Below are 25,154 nucleotides of genomic sequence, written 5' to 3'. Positions count from 1 at the left end.
GCGGTCACTGTTCATTTTCAAGTGCAGCTGGCAGGCTTTGCCAACTCTCGCAAGACATGGCCACCACTCCACATGTTCTGCCTGACACAGCCAAACTGTTGCACTGCTACCTCGATCCCACCGTAACATTTTAAAGTGCTTAAATGGACATCCATGTATGCCTTGAAGAAGCATAAGATGGAGTTCGAGTCTCATCTACTCAACATAAACACTGCTCTCCTTCTTTCCTCTGGAGACTGAAACAAAAACGGTCAAATTTTTGAAGCACCAAACAAAGCACTGCTTAATATGGGATCTCACTTTCCGGAATGATCAACACCATCATACCTTCTCCTTGCCCCCTTTCCAGTAGTGCAGGACACTCATCTGTACACACAGAAACACTATCCTACACACACTGCACAGAGGAAGCTACATGCACCCTAGCATCACCCAAGGGTTTAGTGTCCTTCTTTTTGCTGGCAGCATGCCAAATCCCAGGTGTAGCTGTCAAGACCAGCCCAAGGTTGTGTCAAGAAGGGGAACCTCATGTGGAGGGTTCATATGATGATCCTCAAAACTGCCGAAGGCATCCCAGCATCCCACTCAGACGAGCCTCCGCCCACATGCAGACGAGGAACCGTCCGTAACCGCACCTCAAACCGGCAGCTTGTCCAGGGCGGCGGTCAGGCTGAGAATGCTCACGAAGCCCAGGTGGAGCTCGTCTTGCAGGATCCGGTGGAAGAACTCCGGAGCGCGGGCGAGCTGCTTCCGCATCTGCACCAGCTGCTCTCCGTTGAGGGTGCTGAGCGTCGCATGCAGATTGTGGACGTTGTTGGACTCCAGCCAGCTGCGGACCTGCTCCGGGGTCCACTTGGAGATGGCCACAGCGTTCGGGGCACTCTTGATGGATGACTTTGCCGGGAGTGCAGGGGGCTCAGGGCGGGGCGGTGGACTTGTTGTCAGGATAGATTTGTGGGGGACAATTCCTGTGTGACAAAACAAGACACATCATTTTGCTTGAGATGGATGAAACAATAGCATCACTGGTTCAACACTATCTAATACAACACATGGTACTGTGATAAAAGGGGAGGGGGTTGCGTAGATGCAAAACTGCATCACTCAACAATGAAAAATGGAGCCTCACATTCAGCTGCAGGATAAAATGGTGTTCAGCCTTACCTTCCACACATTGTGAAAAATCTTAACCCATTGAGGACGGACTGATTTTGCTATGACACGCAATTCCCATAGACACCTGCTTAGCATGACTCGGGACTTGTCCTCAACGGGTTAAACATGAAATTTATCACTGACAGGAAATACCTTACAAAACTGAGGAAACATGTGGATAACTCTTAGAGCATCATCCTCTTTGTTATAAAATGAGCTTACAATATGATACGAGACATAGCAGATACCATATTCTTACATCTTTTAATACCTGTAGATGAAAGATAATAACAAAATGAGATAATCTAAGATTCAAACTCCACAATTCTGCCTCAGAAAACAAAATGCATCTAGGCAAATGACACAACTGAAAAGAAACATACATACACACACACAAACTAACAAACACACACAAAAACCTACAAAGAAACAAGGACTTATCATAAACACACCCACACACAAGTTGAAAATTAAACAAACCACACAAAACAATATGTAGGCAGCATGGAATATAATACTCTTGGGTCTAACCAATTACATGATTCACAAAATTAAGGCTGACTTAATATCAACCAGCTTCCCTTCTCACAGCGCACACTGTACCACTAGCAAATTATATGCAAGACTTAATTTAAAGCTACATTTGCTGACTTGTTATGATCCTAATTCTGAAAGCAAACTAATTTTGTAATACAAGCCACAAGGGCCCCATGGTGTGTCTGGGAGTCATTTCCTTGATAAGTCATATCATCATCATCAATTCTCAGTGCTCCCAGATAGCGAGAGGCACCCGACTCGCATTAGTTGAGTAACTGCAAAGCTGCCTCGGCGATACATGCATTAAGTAATAAAAAGGTGAACTCTCAGGGTTTAAGGCTGTAATCATATCTGGTGGATAGCATGTCAAGTGTTAATATGCAATCCACAATCTGATTATCATATGCAATTCTAGTTCCCAGGAAATGTGGCATATTGATGAAGAGGCAGTAGGTTGTATATGAAGCCAGTCACATCAAAATTTTTGGGAAATGACAAATCATGGAATGCAGGAAAAAAAGAAAAGATGCACAATTTCTCACATTAGTTGATGGGATTATGTGGTAAGATATGCTGATAATCCATCGAGGCATGCTTGTGTACGTGTGTGTCTGTGTCTGTGCACAAGTATATGACTTGCGTGTTATTTAAATTGTGTGTCTAGGCTTATATATTTAACGTGTAGCCAATATAATGCATAACACTTGATCACTGTGGAAATGCACCATTTGTACACAGCTTTGATTGAAAACAGGCACACAGCAGTATACTGCTGTTATCATTTGGTGAGGCATTTGGAATGGTCTATGCTAACCCGTTGAGGACGAGTCCCAAGTATACTTGGGAAGGTGTCTATGGGAAATGCGTGTTGCAGCAAAATCAGCCCGTCCTCAGCAGGTTTAATAAAAGGCCCACAGCTCGAATACAGCCGTATAGATAGTGTTGATAAAGTCCACAATACCTCAAGACACCGATAAGCATTGGGTCCCATATTATGTCGATTGTTAGCACCGGGTAAGTTCATTCTTGATAAATCTATGTTCTAAGACCCTAATAAGTATTAATGAGTGCAAAAGGATGTGTACAGAAATTCTGAACAACTGTTCATGACATACACATAAGATTTTTATGCAGCTACAGTGTATAATGTAAATATCTCTAAGTATTATTATATACTGGTACAATAGAAGAACAAACATATTTGAATTTTATATATCTTACATTGGTTTGTGAATCATACAACATATCCAAACATAAACAAATCACATGAAAACAGAACATTCTGAACAAAAACTAGTAAAAAGGAGGCAGTGTAAAATGATATTGATCAAGCATAAATGACAAGGGAAAAGTCATACCAAAAATGATGTAATGAAATTACAAATGACTAAATGTTAACATGCCATATTTCTTGTAGTTCATGAAGGATGGTAACAGCACAAGGAATTTACAGAATTCCATCTACATGAAGTGAAAGAGACACATTTTCAAACATACTGACCATTTGGCTTGACGGACACTTTCTTTGGAAGCTTGCCCCTGTCTCCAAGTTCCTTGACGAGAGGCTGAAGGTTGTCTGATGCCACCTGGCTTGAGTACATCTTGTAGTAGAGCAGCGTGCCGACAAGCGCCCCCAACCAACCATCAGCGTCGTAGCCCTCTTCCAGCTGAAGTGGTATAATCGGCTTCTTCAGTTTGTAGGCATATGTTGCCTCTGCAGGGGGGGGGGGGGGGAGCAGGGGTGGATCAAAAGATCAAAAGAGGAGTCAATGCCAATTGAAATCAAGATGACAAGTTTTCACTTTGCGAGGGCTTCACTCTTTGTATAATACCCAACTGCCATGCACTTTACTGCCAGCCCCACTGCTGGAAGGTTTCATGCCATCAAGATCAAACATGGATTATCTCCACAAGCCACCCTGCCACCCTCTCCTGTTGAGATTAAGTGGAATTAAACACATGCAGATACAAATTAAGGCAGCATTTTCTGCTCATACTTCTGATAGCACAGAGTAATAATTACTGATTAGTCAGCAATTAAGCATGGAAATTCATCGCCTTGTTCTTATTTTAACCTGAATTTTGTCAAAAGTTGATGCCTGGAATGTTCAGCCATGACTTTATCAAATACATCTTCTTAATATAACACTCATTTTTTTTCTCTCTTTGGAAAATGCATGGCAGAGTTTCCTACAAATGACTACACATGCAACTCAGGAATACTATCAAATTCATCATCAATTATTCACAAATGGCAATATTATAGCTTTCAAAAGAACTGAAAGAGTGTGTTTCATAACACAAGTATGTTGCATTCACAGATAACAACATCTGCTCAGTAGAAGAACAGGCAGCCCAAACTATCCCACAATCTCACACACAGCCATGCTACACCTACTTAGTCCAGCCTTTAATCTGCCTTGATTTAACATGATTTCCTGTGCGAGTCGAGTGGAGGAACCGTGTCTGTCCCCTGCTAATGGACTACGACAGTGTCTGCCCTTTTGTGACACAACTCAGAACAATGTCTGCCATTTGTTAACAGATTTCTGCCACACTTATTGGACTTGGGCAAAGGGGTGACCTACAAATGAACAAGCCAGCATTATACTGCTGGCATCAATTATGACTTCAGACTGTACTTTAATACTGAGGCAATGAACTCTCTCACTGCCTGGATGTGTGGTGCTGGTAGATTTTGTGAGTAGATGTATGATTGATTTTTAAACACATGAGTCTGTAAAACATATAGGCCAAGGTAAATCATGAATATCACAGGAGTGATGTATAATTTCCACGTACCTGATGACACTTCTGAATCATAAGCAATGAGGCTGCTATGACTGAAAAATGACAATATCCAGTTTCCTTCAAATCAAATCATCGACTTAAGTTTTATCATATTGATGTCAAATACAAAGTAGCTGATGCAATATTATCTAAAGTCAGCAATCGAAAGCATTTTGTTGGAAGAATCAATAAATGTTTAGTGGTGCATCAGAAGCTCCAATGAAAGTTGTTTAAATTCCTTTCTGTGTGTCTGTCAGCATGTCTATCTATGTCTCTACTTTCCTCACCCCTTTCACTCTCTCTATCTATTCATCCATCAATTTAGCAGTCTTTCTGTTCATCTATCCATCCATCCATCTAAACATACACACTTCTTCCTCTTGATCTATCCATCCATCCTTTCATCTAACCACTCACATTTCTAAGAATCTGTTGTGATTATAACCATATCTCCACTTGATCTGATGATGAAGGGTCATATCCCCCCCCCCCCAATCCCCCCATGACTTGATGATGACGTGAACAGTAAGGACTAGTGGTGTGTACCAGTGTTGTGTGATATACTGCTGTAAGACAGACACCCAAATGTACCTGTTCTTCCGTTGTGGCTCTCAGAGTACTTTTGAGTCATGCAGACCAAGACAACAGCAGCTCTCTCAACAGCCTGGGCCATAGCACCGAGGATGTCTCCCGCTGTTTGGGAAGGGAAAAAAAAAGAAAACAAACACATGATTTTGGAACAGATTACATCACTCAAGATTTTTTAAAGTTTGAATGCTTGGAGTTAAAATTTGTCATCCTCAAAACATTTTTTGGAAACGACTGCTGAAAATGCTGATCCAAAACACAAATTTCTCATGGTATTGTATTGCCATCATGTTTGATACACTACACAGACAGATATGAACACTGATAGATGAATTGCAGATGTAAAATACTGTAAACTATAAACATTTGCGGCATGGAATTTTTGTGAATTGGAGCCACAGGTCTTTTTTTTTCACAGAATGGAAGTGTTGCGAATTGCCACTGGTACTCAATGCATTGTGTGGACAAAAAAACTTTAGCATGCATTTCAATTTTAAAAATCTTGGCTCGTGGTGAACTTTGCAAAAGTTTCATAAAAATTCATGGTTTTACAGTACCTACAGTTTCTACACTATGGTCATATCACAGAAGTGCAATGTTTTCAAGTTCACATAATACCATGTGAAGTAAACAACAGCCATCTGTACTTGAGCTTTGAATAGTTTCCCCGGAAAAACACTGATATACTTTATAGAATTTTTTTTTTTTTGACTCTCATGCCATGCATTGATTAGAGAAGCATTAATTGTAGCCAGCCACCGTATGACAATACAGTGCACTCCGGTTACTTATATAACGAACATGGCTTTAACGAAATTCTGTTTACCACAAAGCAAAAATTCAGGCCACAACATTATCCACTCTATGTATGATTTTTATTATTTGTTTGGTTATAACAAAATTTTGATATAACGAAAGAAAACTGCCGGTCCCAAGGACTTCGTTATAACATGAGTCCACTGTATCCTAAACATACAGGAGTATTGCTCACAGCTTCTTTATTGCACATTCAAGGTTAGTCACCTATTTGTCATTATGGCTCATGATTTCCAACACAAGTTAGATATGACTGTGTCTTCAGTCTTGACGTTCTTAAACTTTTCACAAACTTAAGAGGGAAATGAAAAACAACATGAAACAAACTTGATAGAGGATGTTTACATAATATGGCATAATTTTTCCTTACTGCCAATACTTATGCTGTCTATAAAAGTGGGATGATTATTAACCACAGAGATGATGTATTTTAACTGTTTCTGCCTAATATTTACTGAGAGTTTTCAATAGGCATTCTTTTTCATGTGTTGTGTGGCTTTAACAGAGGCACTGTTTGCAACAGAGTGTATCATGTGGTGGGATATTGAGACCGGAAGATTTGATTAAGATCATTTGCAAGGTCTGATAATAATAGTTTTAATGTAGAATACCGGTACTGATGTACTAGAATACCTCCTGTCCTACGGGCGCATAAGAAAAACAAGAAAAAATACACACATAATATCGACTACAAGGAAACCCAGTATGCATGTTCATGTACGAATAGGAACCACTTTATATAGTTTGCACAATCAATTAGACGTTACAGGAAATATAGAGCAATTAACCAAATTCTGCTTCCCTTCATAGGTAATTGGGACCTTAATGGACTTACTGATGACTAGCCTCACTTCTAGACTTGTGTGTAATTTGTAACCCGTTGAGGGTTAACGTTGAGGGGTTTTTGATGATATGAGCTCCCTCGTGGAGACGATAATATTATGAGGTCCCTCATGGAGACATGGTATTTATATTCTTGTTTAATATCTCTAAGATTTATAATGTTTGTTTTATATTAGTGTTGTCTGGAGTAAATTATTTGTATAGGGCCCCATTTTCTCTCTCTCTCTTCTTTCTTTTTTTAAAACAACAACAACAACTGTTGAGGACGAGTCCTGAGTATACTAGGGCAGGTGTCTATGGGAAATGCGTGTCGTAGCAAAATTAGTCTGTCCTCAATGGGTTAAGAGCATGCCATCTCTGTTAATGAATGTATACTATTGTTAAATGAATGCTGGATTAAAAATGCGCTGCCAAGATCACAATACAAGATGTTATCATTGAAGAGGGTGTGCAGAGGGTAATAGTCATTGTCCTTGTGGATGATTTATCTACTTCACATTTAAAGGGAACCCAAATACAAAAACTCACTTTTCTAGCATAATGAAATAGCACTTGAACTGCTTTCAGAAAGCAGGGGGAATAATTGATACCCTTAACATACATGTACGTCAGTATCAAGTTGATGGAATGTGTAACTTTCATGAAAAATGAATTTTTGTGGAATTCCCTTTATATTTTCTTTATATTGTTGTCCACTCATACGTCATAACCTCTAGTAGTCTCCTCATCCAGCGGTTCCAACACCAAAACTTTAAAAATTCATAACTTTTACATCCATTGTCCGATTTTCCTCAAACCTTCACTGATGTGTTCTACTAATGTTGCTGCTTTCACTCAATCAACATTTCTCTTTGGGTTTTGGTTTCCTTTAAAAAGAGGGTGTGCAGAGGGTAATAGTTTTGTTCTTGTGGATGTCTTATCAACTCGACATAACAGAGACAGGAGAAAGCCTGGGGGTCAGGGTAAACTATGAAAACATCACCCCTTGGAGCACAACAGAGGTCTTGCTTTGACGATGGATACTAATATTTTCCATCACATGATTCAACTGGTTTGGGGGAAACTTGGCACTGGGTTCTGTGACCAAGAATGTAGTCACCGGAACTTACCTCAGTGCCAAAATCTCCGGCTTCAAACTCATGATTGAATTACTCACGCTTTCACGATAATCTCTGTTCAAGTCAGATGTGATAGGGAGAGTAATCCACAATGATTCACTGCATTGTTTCATGGGAACGCAGCAAAGACCCTTTGTCAAATCCTTCATATGTTTGGTCTCTGTGCAATCAATCTCTGTCTGCAAATATTTCTCAGACAGCATCTGCTCGGTGACACGACATTTGCTCCTGCGACAATTGCTCTGTGGTCTTATTTTCACCAAGGACTTTATAGGGTTAAGGTTGTGATAGGGTTTTAGGTTTAGTTTGATATGACAATTAGGATTAGGGTTAGGGTTATGTTTGTGGGCAGAATTTATGATTGGCTTAGTATGCAGAAATTTCAGGGGAGCAATTGCCACCATCTGCTCCATGACAAATGGCATTTACAAGGCAACAGAATATATACTACGATTTCATTTTGTGACAATTATTTCTCACCTAATTTGCCAGACAAAGAAAAAAAAAAATGCAGACTTGAAATGCAGACAAATGATACCAACGTCACTTAAAGTGGATTCACATTGTTTGATTTGCATCAAACCTATACATTTTTCAATTCATTGTAATGAGAATGGAGGTAGTGGCTCTTCTGGGGGGTATTTCATGAAGCATTTTGTCCAACAAAGTTGTCGGACAAATTTGCTCTCAGCCAATCAGGGGGGCATTTCGTGAAGCGTTTTGGTTGGATATTTTTCTGACAAACTGTTACAAGCTACGGAAATCCTTGCATCTGAGTGGCCGAGAGCAAATTTGTCCGACAACTTTGTCGGACAAAATGCTTCATGAAATGCCCCCCAGGTTTTCAGTAGCTTGTAACAGTTTGTCAGAAAAATATCTGACCAAAATGCTTCATGAAATGCCCCCCAGGTATGATAGATAACATCTACTGAAGGAAGGTAGAAACACTGAGATAAGCAAAGAGGGAAGGAGGTACAGAGCAAGCTATAATAGTTTACAGATTATATGGACTTCACACTACGACTTCAGGAGCTTGCTTAGAGGATCATAGCATGGGAATTGGGATTCCAGGGGGCAATGATAACAACAATGCCTTGAATAAAAGTATTCCATATTTGTTTCATATATCAAATGACGTTGAATGAAGTAAAAATTGTGAATATTATGACAAACAAAGATAACTCAAATGAAAGAAATACTTTTATTCTACTTAATGAAATACTAACAATGAGAAGTAACATACTTGTAACAACATAAGAGAGCACCAAGCCACTAAAATATGGTTTGGGTATGGGACTTAATGGGTTAAATTTCATCTCCCACACTGTCAGTATTGATTTCTGCTTCTGGCTCTGCATACCATAGTATAGTAAAGAGTGTGGTGGTTGATGTCACATCCTCGCTCAGGAAGAATAACCCTCAACATCCCCATCCCTTCCCAACAACAGTTCCTGGTAGAATACTCCCTCAAGACATCCTCACTACTAAGCCACTCCTATTCTCTGACACACACTGTATACGCCATATTTAGTGAGTCTAATTCACGAACCAGGACTTCCTGACAATTCATGAGTGGTTAGATTCACGATTGCGGAGTACAGCAATGGAGAAATGTCAACCTGCACGTCGCATTCATGTCGGAGTCACAGTTAATATTTTAGCATGTTTTAAAACTCGCAAATAGTATTCAACTTGCAAAATTCTCAAATATAAATATAAAACAAGAAATATATACCTATCAGTACGTAGACATGAAATAAAACAAAAAGCAAACAAAGAACAAAAGAAAATAAAGACAAAGTAAAAAAGAACAATGTGAATCTTTTTCCAATGGGGAAAAGAATACTTGAGGTGCACTTAATCTCTGCAGAAAAAGCAAACTTTCATATTATTCTTTTGTTGCTCCTCTAGAACTGCAAAAAGGTTTGAATTCAGCAAAGTTGTGCTAAGTTACTTCCCTATGATGTGACTAAACATCTCCTTTCAACTTCTAGGAAGCAGCAGGGTGTAGCATTACAAGAAGGGGAAAAAAAGGAGACTGAATGAAACTACATCTTGTGGACACTTTATACATCAAAAGGACGTAAAAACTGATGCAGGAATAAGGTGTAATCTACATTGTATCCGCACACAGCTTGCTTCATTATGGTGTGCATCATTTCATACTCATTTTGGTTGTTTTGGGTAATGGTATAAAGGATAATCATGAATCATGAGAAAATGGAAGATTTACATGGCGAAGTTAGTACCTGTGACCCCCTCCCTTATAGATATAACCACTTGCATTTTGCAAGATTTGCTCTGCTGCACATAATACCTACATGCACAGATCGCAACTCTATGAAAAGCACTTGATACGCAACTTGGAGTCCAACAGACTTTGCTTGGATACATTTGTTCCTTTCTATTCAAACCATCTAAGTGGATGCCCAGAGTAAACATGGACATAAAGTGATTATCATGCCACTTAAAACCTTTGTGTTTTGTGACAATAGATGAAGTCATTTTGTGGTTTCTGGAATCAGACTGCCACTATCACGGATGCCACGATCTGCATCTCTGGTATGCTTCACCATCCTCTGAACACTGTTTTCAATGGATTACAATAACGATGCTCTTAAATATTACTGCTTCCTCGGTACAGAGTTCGGAGAGAAAAGAAAATAATCAGACTTGAACAGCGTGGGAAACTAGGCCAAGCCGAGGAAATACATCCCGATAATCAATGGCTTACCCATGTATCACTTTTGTGGTCAGTTAAAGGATGTTAATCACAGCTATCGAGCCACAACAACCGTGTGTACAATGCCATCGCCAAGGCTGGCAGGGTCAGTTGTGACGTTCGGTGCGAGGGAGCGCTTGTACCTACCCATCTTGTCAATGTCCATCCAGACGTTGTAGCCGGCTTTGATGAGAAGATCCCTGACCTCAATCATTCTCTCCTGATTGTCCCACTGGTAGCTGATCATGATGTGCGGCGCTTCGCTGCTCAGGGACAGCGTCGAGGAGCTGACAGAGCGCTCAGACTTCTCGTTGTGGAGACCCAGCGGCACCTTGGAGTCGTAAATCTCCCACAATGCCCCCGTGCACGAGTCTCTGATAGTTGGACTGTCACTGTTCTTTAATACCATCAAGGCTGCGAATCAAATGTACACAAATCATAATCCCTTTCAATTCGATGAATTCATTTCACACATCTCTCTGTTCTCAAATTATCAAAGTTCATAGTTATTGTCACCCCATAAGGTTTTATTCTACATCACAAACAAGGGATTCAAATTTACCATCTCACATGCATTGCATGCAGTAATTTTTATATCGCCAAATTTATTATATCTTCACAAGAAATCGAAAAAATACTTCTACTAAAATTAAAATAATAATGAATATTCAAATGTTTGTTCAAATATGAGAAAAGATTCATACACATATTGCCTTCCTTGGCAAACATCTCCCCTGAATTCTCTTTCAAAATGAATAGTACGACAGATCTCAAAGCAAAGTGACTTACAAATGGCAGGGTCAAGTTTACGAGTGACTTTCAAGGACTACACAAACATGGTGTTACATCGGTACCACAAACCTCTCTCCCTCATTGACATCACCATGCAAACTTTCAAACAACACGTAAAGTGACTTACACTTGATGATGTCTTGCTCTTGTCGCACTCTCTCCTTGTTCTCGTCCACGAAGGCAAGCTGCCAGATGGTGGTTGCCGCAATCTCCTTCTCCTCATCAGAAAACTTGTCCTGCAGCATTCTGCCGATGAGTGGCAAGCCCCCTAGCTCCATGATCAAACGCTTATTGGAGTCATTCAATGCCAGCTGACAGATTCCCTGAAGGGTCTCGAGGGCTGAGAAGCCGTATTTTTTGGTCACATGGTTTTTGTACCCCAGCGCTTCCTCCAGCATTTTGAGCATGAATTTCATGCAGGCCTCGTTGGTCTCAAGTTTCTCAATCTCTGATTTTTTGGCAACATACGCCACCACGATGAACGCCTTAGAACGGACGATGAGATACGAGGAAGTGGAAAGCTCCTGCAGCTGATCAACAACGCGGTAACATCGCTGGCGGTTTTTCATTATCCGTCTACAACAATTATGCATGATACCGAGAATTCCTTTGACAACATACCTCTTCCCATCATCAATAAGTTTGTCCACGCTCAGCTCAGGGTCATTCAGCCCTTCGGCAAGTAACTCCAGGGCTTTGCTCTTGCCAAACTCTCTGCACACCTTATCGGAGCAGTCAGTGAAATTCCAGTAGCTTCCCAACATCCTCTTCAAGTTAGACAGAGCTTGTTTGGCTTTTGGCACTGGCTCATCAACATAGAGCTGGTAGCTGTTCAGGTCATTCCACATTCGTTTGAAAAGCTCGCAGTAACCCAGATCCACCAGATGCTCTGCCAGCATCACCCGTTTTGATTTAGGCTTGATGGTGCTCGCCCGTCGCAGGGTGTCGTAGATCTTGAAGCACTCCTCCGTGGCATAGTCGTCGTTGCTCTGCAAATACTCCATGCTGTCTTCCACTATCAGACGCTGCTCCTCAAACTTTGCCTCCTGCTCCGCGTCGCCCGCCGCCGCGTCCTTCTCCGTGTTGGCGATCGGCGACGCGGACTCGATCTTCCGCTCCGTCTTTTGCCACTCAGCCGGCATGTCTGGCATGTCAGCGGCGATCACCTTCCTCCCCTTCTTATGACTGCTCATCACTGTGCCCATGGTGAGGCTGTAGGTAGGGATTTCCTGGTGGGGCTTTTCTGGATCAGTCCAACGTCAGAACCTGTGTGGGGGAGGGAAAGATGGGGGGAGAAGGGAGGGGAAAAATGCAGAGGTAGATATAAATTCTATTTGATAGCTGACTCACGTACCAATATGGGGGTCATCTTTAGCGAGCTGGCTGGCTGACAAGTTGGAGGGAATTCTTCCTCTTGTTCTAGTCCCTGGGAATGCCTTTATTTTCATAGATAAGTATTGACATTTTGTTCCTTTGATAAATGATTTGACCTTCAACAAAAACACGAACAAATATAACAGCAATCATTACCTCAAGCAAATCAGATTTCATTTATGTAGTTAGCACTGCCAGCTAATTCCTGAGAACATATCATAACCACTGCAAATTTACAGGTCACTTTCTTCTCAGGATAAAAGATAAATAGCTTGCAAAATTGTTAAAAGAAAAAGAAAAATCTAAAAAGGGGGTAGGAAGGTAATATCTAATTATATATCAGTTTCTTAATTTTTAGCATATTTCCAAAATGTCCACTAAAATAAGACAAATGATGGCATGGAGAAAACAAGAGTCATCAATATGTTAACTGGTCATTCAGAATAATAAACACAGTACTGTACAATGGATCAAGAAGGATCTTACACATGTATCCTTAAATTGAAATGTTACAGCTGTATCTCTTTTGAAAGGCCTATATTATGCACACTCACACATAAAATTCATCAAACAGTGAAGGTTCAGCAAGTTTGGCTGTAAATCCTCTTTAAAAAATACATCACATGACTATTTAAAGGGACTGCACAGTACTGGTTGAGGTGGGGATTCATGTTTTGAACATTCCAAAGTGAGATAATGAGAAACCTCATATGAAATATGGAAAAGCATGTAATTTTAAGAAGGATTCAACATTTATTTGATGAAAATTGGTTTTCAAATGGCTGAGATATCCAAAAAAGTGATAATAGTAAAAGGCGACAGGCCACGCCTTTATTAGGATCTCTTTGTTTCACCTTGTTTTTGGATATCTCAGCCATTTCAAAACCAATTTTCATTAAATAAACTTTTAATACCCCTTAGAATTGCATGCTCTTTGACATCTCATAGAGTGGTTTCTGAATATCTTGCAAAATGTTAAAGGCTAAATTTTCACCTTGACCAGAACTGTACACACCCTTTAAGCGCACGCATGAGAGCCAGGTAACAATTAGCCAAAAACAAAACAAGCAAACAAACAAACTTTGACTCCTAGCCAATGTTTTGAAACACATGTGCACTGGCAACCTATGGAAATGCAAAATCGTCATTTCTCAACTCAGGGCACATTTGCACACACATTAAACACCGTAGGACAATTTAGAATACAATTCCAGTATTGCTGTTCAGATCCAGACATAGACATTGAAAATCAGATGGGTATACAGACTTTTTAAAACTGAAAATAATATCTTCCTTTTTTTTTTGACAATCATGACAATTTTCATTGCCCTTCTGTATGTTACCCAAGTGAAGCAAAGTCAAAACATCAATTCATTTCAAGTCAAAACATCATTCATTTGTAAGTGTATGCACAAAGTAGCAAAATAACATTTAACATAGACTGCCAAATTACCATACTTTGTAGACACACCACAATTAAGACAGGAGAACTTGAGTAGCAGTGATGCTAAACAACACAGCCACAGTCACGAAGGCAACAAAATTCAACATCTGAAACGCAATCATCGAAATGGCAAACTTGAGTTCCATGCATCCTCTTTTTACCTGGCTATTTTTTTCCCTGTGAAATAGCCCACAAAAATTTGGCATAACTTTCCTACATTCTTTTCACATACACATCGACTGTTCATTCATGCTATTTGCTTTATGTTAGATAAGAACAAGATTGGTCACAGAGTTTTATGAATTGGCAATAATCTCACAGTTGCAACTGCATCAAATCAGGCTTTGATCATCCAACACAGAGCTGGACAGACATCCTTGCATTACACTGACCAATGATGAAGCAGCACGGAATGTCCGCACATTAACCTAATATAGGCTTTTTGTGCTAGATACGTAATGAATCTACAGGCACTGACTTTTGACAAATAATCCTCATCGCATCCTGCCACATCAACATCGGTGTTGAATATCAGCAGACGAGCACTCGTCTTCCTGTATGATTGAAGAGGCCTCGTCCCTGACATCACTGGAAACTGACACACAAACCGACATATCCACTTGTCAGTCTGTGACAAATGACGTCAAAGCTGTTGTACTCTCTTGGTTTTGTTTCGTTTTGGGGTTTTTAACGATGAGATGAAATGTCTGCATGCTGATAACATCAACTTGAAAATCCCTTCTGATAGGATGGGGGATATAAAATCACAAGGATTTTTTTTTTTTTTTTGTGATGCGTGCAGGAAAAGACACATGGATCAAACAATCTATCACTCAGCATAGAAAACAAAGTCCTTAACCAATTTGATTAATCCTCCCCATATCTATTACTTCCCTTTAAAATCCCTTTCTTCTCCATCCACCCCCCCCCCCCCCAGTACCAATATATAATGTATATTCTCTTTTAAGCTCTATCCTATTTTAAACAATACTGCAAATCCTCAATGTTCAACATTGGTATATGATAATAGTATAAACACAAACAAAACAACAAACATGACTTTCTAGCAATGGATATTTCATATATCACAAATTGACAGCATACCTAGCAAGCCAGTTCTTAAATGTCGGGGGGGGGGGGGGGAGGGGACAGCATATTCACATTTGATTGATAGATTGATATCTTAATTCTGTTCGTTCACATGTCTCTTTTCTAACTGTGTATCTGTCTAGATACATGTACACATGATAGGCAGAAAGAAAGTTAGAAAAGAGATAGATGAACGAACTGTATAGCACAGACTATATGCATTACAAAAATACAAATGGGTCATTTGGATTAATACTCATATCAATACTGCAATATGTATGAGGGCAGGCATATTAATCAAAACTGAAGGGCTCTTGCTCTTAAACAAAGAGAAGTGGAAAATCATGGGAAAAAGTAGTACAAAAATGAAAGAGTAAGTGAAACTGAGACACTTCAAACACTGTGAGATGAAAGCACTACAGTTTTAAAGTGAAAAACTTTCACTGTATGCTGTCTTTATGATTAAATGAACCCATGACAGAAGACACAAAATTTCATTGACAGGGGAGTCTATCACGCATTGTACAGGGATTGTATTAGACACTAAAGCGGACACAAAGTAGAATGGACAATATGGTTAATGAACAACAACTAAGCAGGCTGGAAAAACAATAGAATAAACCTACCAAATTTATAGGGGACCTACTGTAAAACTAGGAATGTTCGCGTGCATTTCAATTTTGCAAATTTCGTGTGAGCCAAGATATGCGAAATCAGAATGCACATGGAAGTCTTTACCTACACCGTATGCATTGAATGCCAGTGGCAATTTGCGAAAATTTCATGCCGCGAAAATATCATGTTTCACAGAGTATGAATACAAAGTTTATCACAGCTACATAAGCACACACTCTGTACCAATAAATTTGTGACTGTAAAAATGCTGAGCAGATGAAGTGAGCGGATGACTGGAGGCGAGTTCTTTTCACCATATTTGTCATCGGGGGCGTTATGGCCAGGCGGATACATCACGGCACGGATACCTGCCCCCCTGTCCTGAAACCCCCTGAGGTTGCCCCAGTCTCTGGCCTAGGAGAGAATAGAGGAAGCCCCTCTTTGTCATATCAGCTGATGGAAAGTTTCAGTCCCAGCAGCAGGCAAGGACACATGTCGGTGAGGAGGGGGAAGGAACAGGGTACAGGCCGGGGTGATGAAATCACCCCCGAGAGAAACGGCAGCCGCAGCCGTCACCAGGGAAGGAAGTTGTCATCTTGGATAGGATGCCAGCTCCAGAAATTGTTTGTAATGCAGGGGGGCTGTTAGAGATGGCAATCTCATGGGTGGGGGGATACGATGATGGCAGGACAAATACTGCACACAAAGAAGGCAATGTCTTCAAATATCATTTTGAAGGATGCATGGTGAAGGGGGGGGGGGCATCAGTCATGACATCCCAACATCCTGACTGGCCAGCTTTGAGTCAGGTTTGCGGAAGTCGGTTGAACTTATTTTCTCCTTTACTGCCCCATTTGGTCATCCATGTGTGATATCTCAAAGACATTGGTTCGTATTCCGCAAGATTCATACCAAAGAAATAACTTTAGGTATGGTAAGACGAACTTCTGTAAAGAACTTAATTCCTCAGGTTTCATAAGCCTTCTGAGTTGCACTGTATCACTCACTCAAACAGACTGCAATTCAGAAAAGGGCAATCGAACTGACTGTCGGATTGTCATGCTTTTAATTTTTCACTTTTAACACATAATGCCTTTACACTAGTCCGAACAATGGTCACATGACTGGGCAATCTGTAATACCATCACAGTCCCACAACAATGAAATGAAACAGACTGTTGCGATTGCCCCACTACTATCAATTTCACATAAGTGCATGTCTTAAAGGTACTGCATCACAAAACATCCTACCATTTACAATTTTGCAATTAAGCCTACAATGTATTTTCTCACTAAATCATAACTGTCAACAGTTTAGTCTACAATTTTAATATAACCATTGTTCACTTTTTTTTAAATACTTTACATTGATTATAAATACTGATTACTTTTCTTACACTGGTCGTTTCTATCCCTAACTCACGTTTCAGAACTATTTTGAAGCACTAAAGCTGGTTTTTTGTTTCACCTGCAGATGGTAAACAATGCCTTTAACAATTCGCCAAAGCACAACTAATGTGATTGCGTTTCTTCCCGTGTTTTGAATGCGTTTGTACTGTACTTTCCTGCGCTTCAGTGTCCTGGTATCAGTGTACTGGAACATCACTGAGAGTTCAGGAAGGACTCCAGATCATGATGTAATCTATGATTCATAGAGTCACCTCTAAAGAAAATGTCTTCTGATGTAGGATAAGCACTTCGCTTACCTAATGCTTGAACACATAACATGTTACACAATGAAGTAGGGCAAGGCAGAGCCACTAAAATTGCATCACATATGCACACAGCTGCCTGGTGTGACATGCCCTGAAAACCAAACCACACCAAACAAAGCAAAACATACAGAGTTAGCTATAGAAAGAAAACACCACAAGTACTTATTTCATGCATGGTTTATAGTCAAACATCAGCTCTGATTGGATAGACATGATAGTGGACCATTTCTTGCTCCTGATGGCAGAACCTTCTGCCATACTCTTCCATGGGAGAATATTTGTGACCCTGCATCACAAAATCAACAAAAAGTCTCCAGACATGGACTTTTAGCTAAGATTCTGAAAATGCAGACTCTAAGCTTTAGAATTAATGTATAACTATTACAGTACAAATGGACTTTCTTAACCTACTTTACCGGCATCTAAATAATGGAGAGAAAGCAAACACCAAGCCATGTTCTGTGCAATGAATGGGACAAAAACAGGATGTGAAACTCTAGAGCAACAACAATGAAGGGATTATCAGATTAAATTGAAATTAAGCAGGCTCTATTAACATAATGACTTCCATGACTACTAGCACAACTTTCGGATTCAGAACAGTAGCATAATTCTTTCAATAGTTATCAGAGTTGAAGGTGAGAATGTGTAAAGGGTTTTTAAGAAATGAAAACTGACCTCTAAGACATCTAGCTATGGGGGCATCTAGCAATGGGGCAAATTATTTGTATAGGGCCCCATTTTCTCTCTCTCTCCTTTCGTTCTTTAAAACAACAACAACAACATCTAGCTAATCACACAAATCTACCACAAAAAAAATGTTTTAGAAAAAAACTGCTAAAACACAATTTCCCACTTCTTGTAAGATCTTAAACTATAGAACAATGTAGAAGAATTACTCTTTCAGTAAATATAAAAAAACTCAAGATTAACTGGGCTGATCCATTTCACCTACTATATGCCATATATTTTGCGAGTCCAAATTTTTGCGAATCAGGACTTCCCGACAATTTGTGGTTAAATTCACGATCGTGGAGTTTAGTAGGGAACGGAGAAATGTAGGTTTCTGTACATGCACATCACATTCATATCGGGATCAGAGTCAATATTTTCAAGTATCTTTAAATTCGTGAATACATGTAGCACCCAAATTGCAAAATTCGTGAAAACAAAAACGCCAGAAATATTTGGCATACATGTATAAATATTTTGAGTCTCTAAGTAAAATCAGGACGTGTGACTTTTCATTGGTTTTGTGATGCACAGTCACAATTATATGTAAACAAATGTAAAGCAAAGCCAAATAGCATAAGAAGTTCAAAAGCTTACAAGTGTATGGAAAATATAGTTCCATTAATTAATTTTCATGATGATCAAAAATTTCCAACAGAAAGATACCCAGAATGTTGATAAACACACGTACATGAGAGCTATCATGATTCACATCTATTCTGTAAAACTTCTAGTGAGTGATCCGGATCTCCCCTGCATTTAAAGGGACTAATCAGGACAGGAGTTCCGTCTGGCATGAACTTTGGGGAATTTCCTTCCACATATACTATGTATCTTTCATTCAATCATACACTCTGTATGCCGACTCCATAATCATGGGTGGGATTTGAAAACCTGGCAGAGAGCCTCATGTTCTCATCCACTTAATTTGTTAGTCTTCAATCTAGGCTGAATCATTTGAGCCTCTCACACTACAGGCAGTGGCTCTCTTACATAGTGTATGCCACTGTGGTTTTCATCAGGGAGGTGAGCATCAAGATGACAGCAGCCAGAATTGGAAATGGATGCAACAAAGTGCAGATATATAGACTACGAGCAACTACCAGCAATGAGAAATGAACTCATTCCTTGAATTCTCTTGAGCTGGCTTTCGTTGAATGAGTATTCAAAAAGATACCCTTAGAACTCTACTACATCAACCAGGGCAACAAAGATTCACCCTTTATATTGACTTATCATAGTCTTATACAAAGATAAAGATGTTTTTAAGCTCTGTCATATAGGAATAATACATCATATTTTTTAATTCACAAAAATCTACTGCTACTGATATTAGTGAATAGTGGTGTATCCCATTTCAAAATGAGATTTCTCAACAACAACAACAACAAAAATGTTGGTGGTTGATGACAATTTAAGTAGTAAAGCTGGCAAATACATGATCTCACTTTCAAAGGTCTCTTTTCAGAATGTTATTGAAAAGATACGTTTAAAAAAAAATCATTCATAAAATCTACAGATATCAAAGTATGCTAAAAAAATATATATAAGACAAATATTTGGAAATATTGTTTCATCCAAAAGTAAAGCTAGTACACAATAAGGAAAAATCATGTGCTTATCATCACAAAACAGGAAAGATCAAGATATTATTTGCCCAGATTTTAATGTACACATATGCACATCATGCAGAGAGCCTAGCTCTACAATTATTACAGACTGAACAGCTGGGCAAATATATTTCATTAGAAAACCAAGGGAAATTTACCCGTAATAACTGCTGGGGCTTAAAGAGGAACTTGTGAAGCAAGTGTAGACGAATAATTTGGCAGAGTTATTCCAATCTCGGCAGCAAAGATAGGAAATGGTTCTTTCTTAACACATGTTATGTGTGTAAAGGGCTGACTAGGCTATACAATAGTCATAATGAGCACTTAAAGCGCACAAATTATTGGCACTGCTGCAGCAGATACAAGTACAGTCAAATTTTATTTGTCATACTAACACCTGTTTGTTGCCCACCCTGTGTGTGTGTGTCTGTGTGTCTGCATTTGTACATGCACAAACATCCTTACTGTCTCTTACACTTTTAAATCTTTTCCTAAAATTTAATTTCAAAACCTTTACATTTTAGGCTGTGTGGACAACACTGATATCAAACTAAAGCCAATTTAATACACAAGTTGCAGTTGTTTGTAGCAGACAATATGCAATAACTATCAATACAAAAATTTGCATGTGGAAAACACATTTAAGAACATTTTTGTTGTTTAATTTTTGTAAGTCGTATCTGGATACTAAAATGTATGCTTTACATCTACACATTATGTATTTCTTCGCATTTCATCACTTGATTTCACTTTTTAAAAATCTATACTGCACTAAAAAACTAGAAGAAAAAAATGTGTTATTTCCCTGAATGAATTATGAGTCAACTATTACTTAGATGCTGGTGTACAGTTCCATGTAAGGTCACAGGCAAGAAATACCAATATCATTGTCATAACCATCAGCACAACATATCATTTATCAAGATATCTTCTCCTCGTCTAAAGGCTTATATCTGCACAAAATAAAAGTGAAAGTCTGGAGAGGATATCAAAGCAGAAGAAATTCCATGAAATGTTTCTATCAAAACTATTAGCAGTGAAATTCATCACACTTTGTGTTGAAGGTTATTAGTCCAAAGACAATTAAAGAGCACACTGGTACTTAAAAATGAAACACTTGATAAAAGTTTGGTTTAGGCCTCGCAATGTAATGGTGATAATTTGTGTGACATTTTATGTGCACATGTACCCTGTTGAGTTTTCTCTTTCCGTCCAATAATGCCTTGAAAATGCTTTATTTGCCTGCAAATTAGCGGCCCCTTCTTTGCCACTTGGCACAGAGGTCTAGAAAATAACTATCAATGAACAGAAATTACTTAAACCCTACTGTGATAAAATGAGGCTGTCTAATTTACAGGTAAGGTCAAGTTTAGGGAATTGATCAAATGCCAATGAAAAGGCTTTGCAAATTATAGCTATGTGTGCCCCAGCACAAAAAGTTCAGTGACATACACTGTATAAGTGTAAAACCACATTTGTTCAACATTACAGTTGTACCGAAACACATGTCAACACAAAAAGGTATAATTGCCAATCTAAGGACTCCTTTTTGTAGAGGTTAAGGAGATTGAGAACTTCTCAACAGTGTCTAGAATAAGCAGAAGGGTTCTTATATGAAATGAAATGTATCAGCAAAATATAAACACAGTTCCATCTGAGAGAGACAATAACAAATGATTTTAACCTCAATATACCACTTTATACACGAAACCCTCATTCAAAATTTCATAATAAAGATGTGTATTCTTTGCAACTGATTGACAAATTGCCCAACATCGAATGATGTGTATTCTGTTTTAAAAATACAATATATAGCATTGCCTTTAAATTGTCTTCTGCTGTATTGGTCAATGAGCAGCAGGAATTCACATCACTTTTGGAGGATTCAATTCTGCAAGATTCCCCTGTAATATACATCATGCAATTTGATACTAGACAGTTACTAATACTAGACTTGTGAAACAAGATAAACAGGTTTGAAGCTTTAAAAAAAAAAAAAAAAAAAAAAAAATCTGAAGCACTCACCTAAAGCAATGACAGCCAATATGGAAGTCCTTGTCATTCTGTTTCCTTAGGATACATTTGCCAGAGAATTTTCAAACACCATCAACAACAGCCAACTGGCACTCACTCAATTCCCAGGCACAAGCAGCAGGGGTTAGGCGAAGGTAGACAGACGTATGATGAAGTTCTTCGATTATTGCAAATCATTACAGCCAACCCTGCAAAGCAGAGGACAACATTACGGATGTACGTACAACACCTTAAACCTTCCGAAAATGGGAGAAAATCCATTCATTCATTTTCCACCGACTCTATACCCCTTTACCTTGTTTCTAGTGTGGATCTCTGTGCAACAAATTCAGCAAGGGCCATCCTTTGAAGTCCAAACTGCAAGCCATGTTGGGCACGTCTGGGATCTCTGATTGTGTGAGTCACTTTGGAGTCTATGCAGGATGTGTCGTAGCGAGTTCAATCCTAGGAAAATTGAGAGAAAAAAAAAAATCAAACCAGTCAACGACTGCCATGTAACACTCTCTGTTCGGGGAGGGAGAGTGGGTAAGCACTTATCACCTGTTCCACGGAAGGGGGAGAAGGGAGAATACTAAAAACTAATGGTCCACTGCTGTAAAAAGGGAAGAGGTCCAAGCAAGGAGGAGAGGGTGATGTAGGAAAGATAAAAGTCACACTCAGAGGAGAAACAGAACAACTGACTCTGAGGCATAGTGAAGGGTAGAGACTAACAACAAAACTTTCCTAAGTATGCCATGTGCAAGACCTTGTAGAAATAACCAAAGGTTGAAACAGAAACAATCATCATTTCATAGTAATCACCTTCACTAAAGTGGCACTTAATGTATGAGTATAGTGTCTTCCATTTCAATTAATCTGGAAATCTTCACTAGCTGAATCAAATGTGATTTAAGGTACAGGAAAAAGAATTCATAGACAGTGTCATGTGTCAGTATCAGAGATGGTATGCTGATTGAATAAGGTGTGAAGCATGTATCAATATAAAAAAATGGTCAAGGGACTGTGATACTTCAACACTTTCACACTGGAAAGAATGAAATTTCAAAAAGAGAGAAAATAAAGTGTATGAAGCATGTATCAATATAAAACAACCTGAAAACATAATGCCTCCAGCATCCTTCAGGTGGAGGCATAAAAAAAAAAGGTTGAGGGGATATGATACTTCAATACTTTGGAACTGGAAAGAATGACATTTCAAAAAGACAGAAAAAATGATGAGCAATATACACGTGTAGGGCCTACACAGTATGCATTTAGTCTGGAATGCAGTCTCATCTTTGGTAAGTTTTGGAGAAACACATGCAGGTTGTTTCGACTCCATTAGTGTATCTGATGATGACTGCCTATACATATCCTATTTCAAATTTAATGTCAATATTCCATGTTGCATTCTATGGTAGAAAGCTAGAATGTGTTTCATCCACTCTTCTGCTGTCAGTTAAGCATGAAAATTGGATGATGTTGACATTTGTGTGTCTTTCTAAAAGGTTAATTACTGCCTGGAACTTCTGCAAGTAAGATGCTCTGATGAGGGCTAAGATCAGATCTGCACTTATACTGTACAACTGGATCATACAGTGGATAATTACAAAACGTGCCTCACCACCTCCTCCTCATTCTAAACTCTTCCTTTTCAGAGTTGAGGACAGTTTGCTCCCCCACCCCCTTTCCTGGAACAGGTGATGAGGATACATCAAGAACTGAGCTTACAACATAATTTTAGGTGACAGATGTCATAAAAAGCTCACATGTAGGCTCTCTTCCTGCTTATTGCAAACAGACCAGATCAGGGAGGTAGTCTCTCTACACATCCCTGACCGGATGCAGCAAAGTTGAGTAGACTTTGCTACAGAGTTTCAGGGAAAAAAAAAATCAAACAAACAAACAAATAAACAAACAAAATACTTCACAGTTGCACTGTGTGTGGTTATTAGAAAAGTACCACATTTTACTTCAAATGGGAACTACAGGAGTCGAAACTATAGCGAAATAATTACATTATTTATTTTCCTGCTTTATTGTTCAAATTCAAAACAACAGTCAAGAGGGTAACAGTCCATATACTGATCATTTCTTCAAGATGATATATTCTAAAGGGATTGCATAGTTTTGGTTGAGACCTAATTTCAGGTTTCTAACATTTTTTGGTGAGATAATGAGAAACCTCTTATGAAATCTGACAGAGCATGTAATTCCATGAGGAATTCAACGTTTATTTGATGAAAATTGGTTTTGAAATGGCTGAGATATCAAAAACAGAGAGATTCTGATAAGTGTGGGACCCACACTTTATTACGATCACTTTGTTTTACATTGTTTTTGGTTGTTTCAGTTATTCCAAACCCGATTTTCATCAAATAAACTTTGAATTCCTCTTAAAATGGTACGCTCTGTACTATTTCATAAGTGTTTTCTTGGTATCTCGCAAAAAGTTAAAAGCCCAATTCTCATCTCCACCAGTACTGTACAATCCCTTTAAAATGTGACCTTGCACAAAAAAAACAAAAACAAAACAAAAACAACAGAAAGTCGCCAGACATGGATTTTCAGTTAAGGGCCGATTCTGAAAGAGCACATTCTAAGCTTTAAAATGATGTATCACTCAATTCAAATGGACTCCCCTAACCTACCTAAATACTGGAAAGAAAGCAAACACTCTGGAAAAGTGTGAACTGAGAAAAGAGGCTCTGAAGTACAAGGGCTTAATCTTTACCAAGCCGTGCTAGCTGCGCCATGAAAGGGACAAAACACAGGATGTAAACCAATGGAGCAACAACAATGAAGGGATTATCAGATTAAGCGGAAATTGAGCATTAGCTATTACTGTACGAGCTGAAATTTTCGCGTACAGATATTTTCGCGAATTGGTCCTTCGAGGACATTTTCGCGTGTTGTTAATTTCGCGAGGGTCTAACTGAACTTATTTATTTGCGCGTTGTTATTTTCGCGTGTTGTTATTTTCACGATTCAAAGGCGATTCGCGAAATTCGCAAAAATAAAACCACCGCGAAAATTTCAGCTCGTACAGTAGCACATTCTGCCCATGATTAATGCTAACTTTCAAAGCAGTAGCGTCATTTTTTCAAAAGTTATTAGACTTAAAAGTGAAAAGTTTGCAAATGATTTCAAGACATGAAAAGCGGCCTCTAAGACAAACCTGATCATTCTACTCTTCCCCAA

At 39.0% G+C, this 25,154-nt stretch overlaps 1 protein-coding gene across 1 annotated transcript; it reads right to left on the bottom strand.

Annotated features, from left to right (window-relative positions):
* Positions 1-343: 343 nt before the first annotated feature.
* LOC140231912 (uncharacterized) lies at positions 344-23,817 on the bottom strand. Its single transcript, XM_072312064.1, has 7 exons — positions 23,723-23,817; positions 22,270-22,418; positions 11,489-12,627; positions 10,717-10,983; positions 5,074-5,175; positions 3,194-3,406; positions 344-968 (listed from the first exon to the last, which is right to left on the bottom strand). The coding sequence occupies exons 3-7, from the start codon at positions 12,564-12,566 to the stop codon at positions 637-639; spliced, it is 1,992 nt and encodes a 663-aa protein (XP_072168165.1). The 5' UTR covers positions 12,567-12,627; positions 22,270-22,418; positions 23,723-23,817; the 3' UTR covers positions 344-636.
* Between the last annotated feature and the right edge of the window lie 1,337 nt (positions 23,818-25,154).

Source organism: Diadema setosum, chromosome 1, assembly GCF_964275005.1.
Source record: "Diadema setosum chromosome 1, eeDiaSeto1, whole genome shotgun sequence".
Taxonomy (NCBI): Eukaryota; Metazoa; Echinodermata; class Echinoidea; order Diadematoida; family Diadematidae; genus Diadema; species Diadema setosum.
Note: the sequence above shows the minus strand (reverse complement) of the source record. Positions and strands in the feature narration are given on the sequence as shown.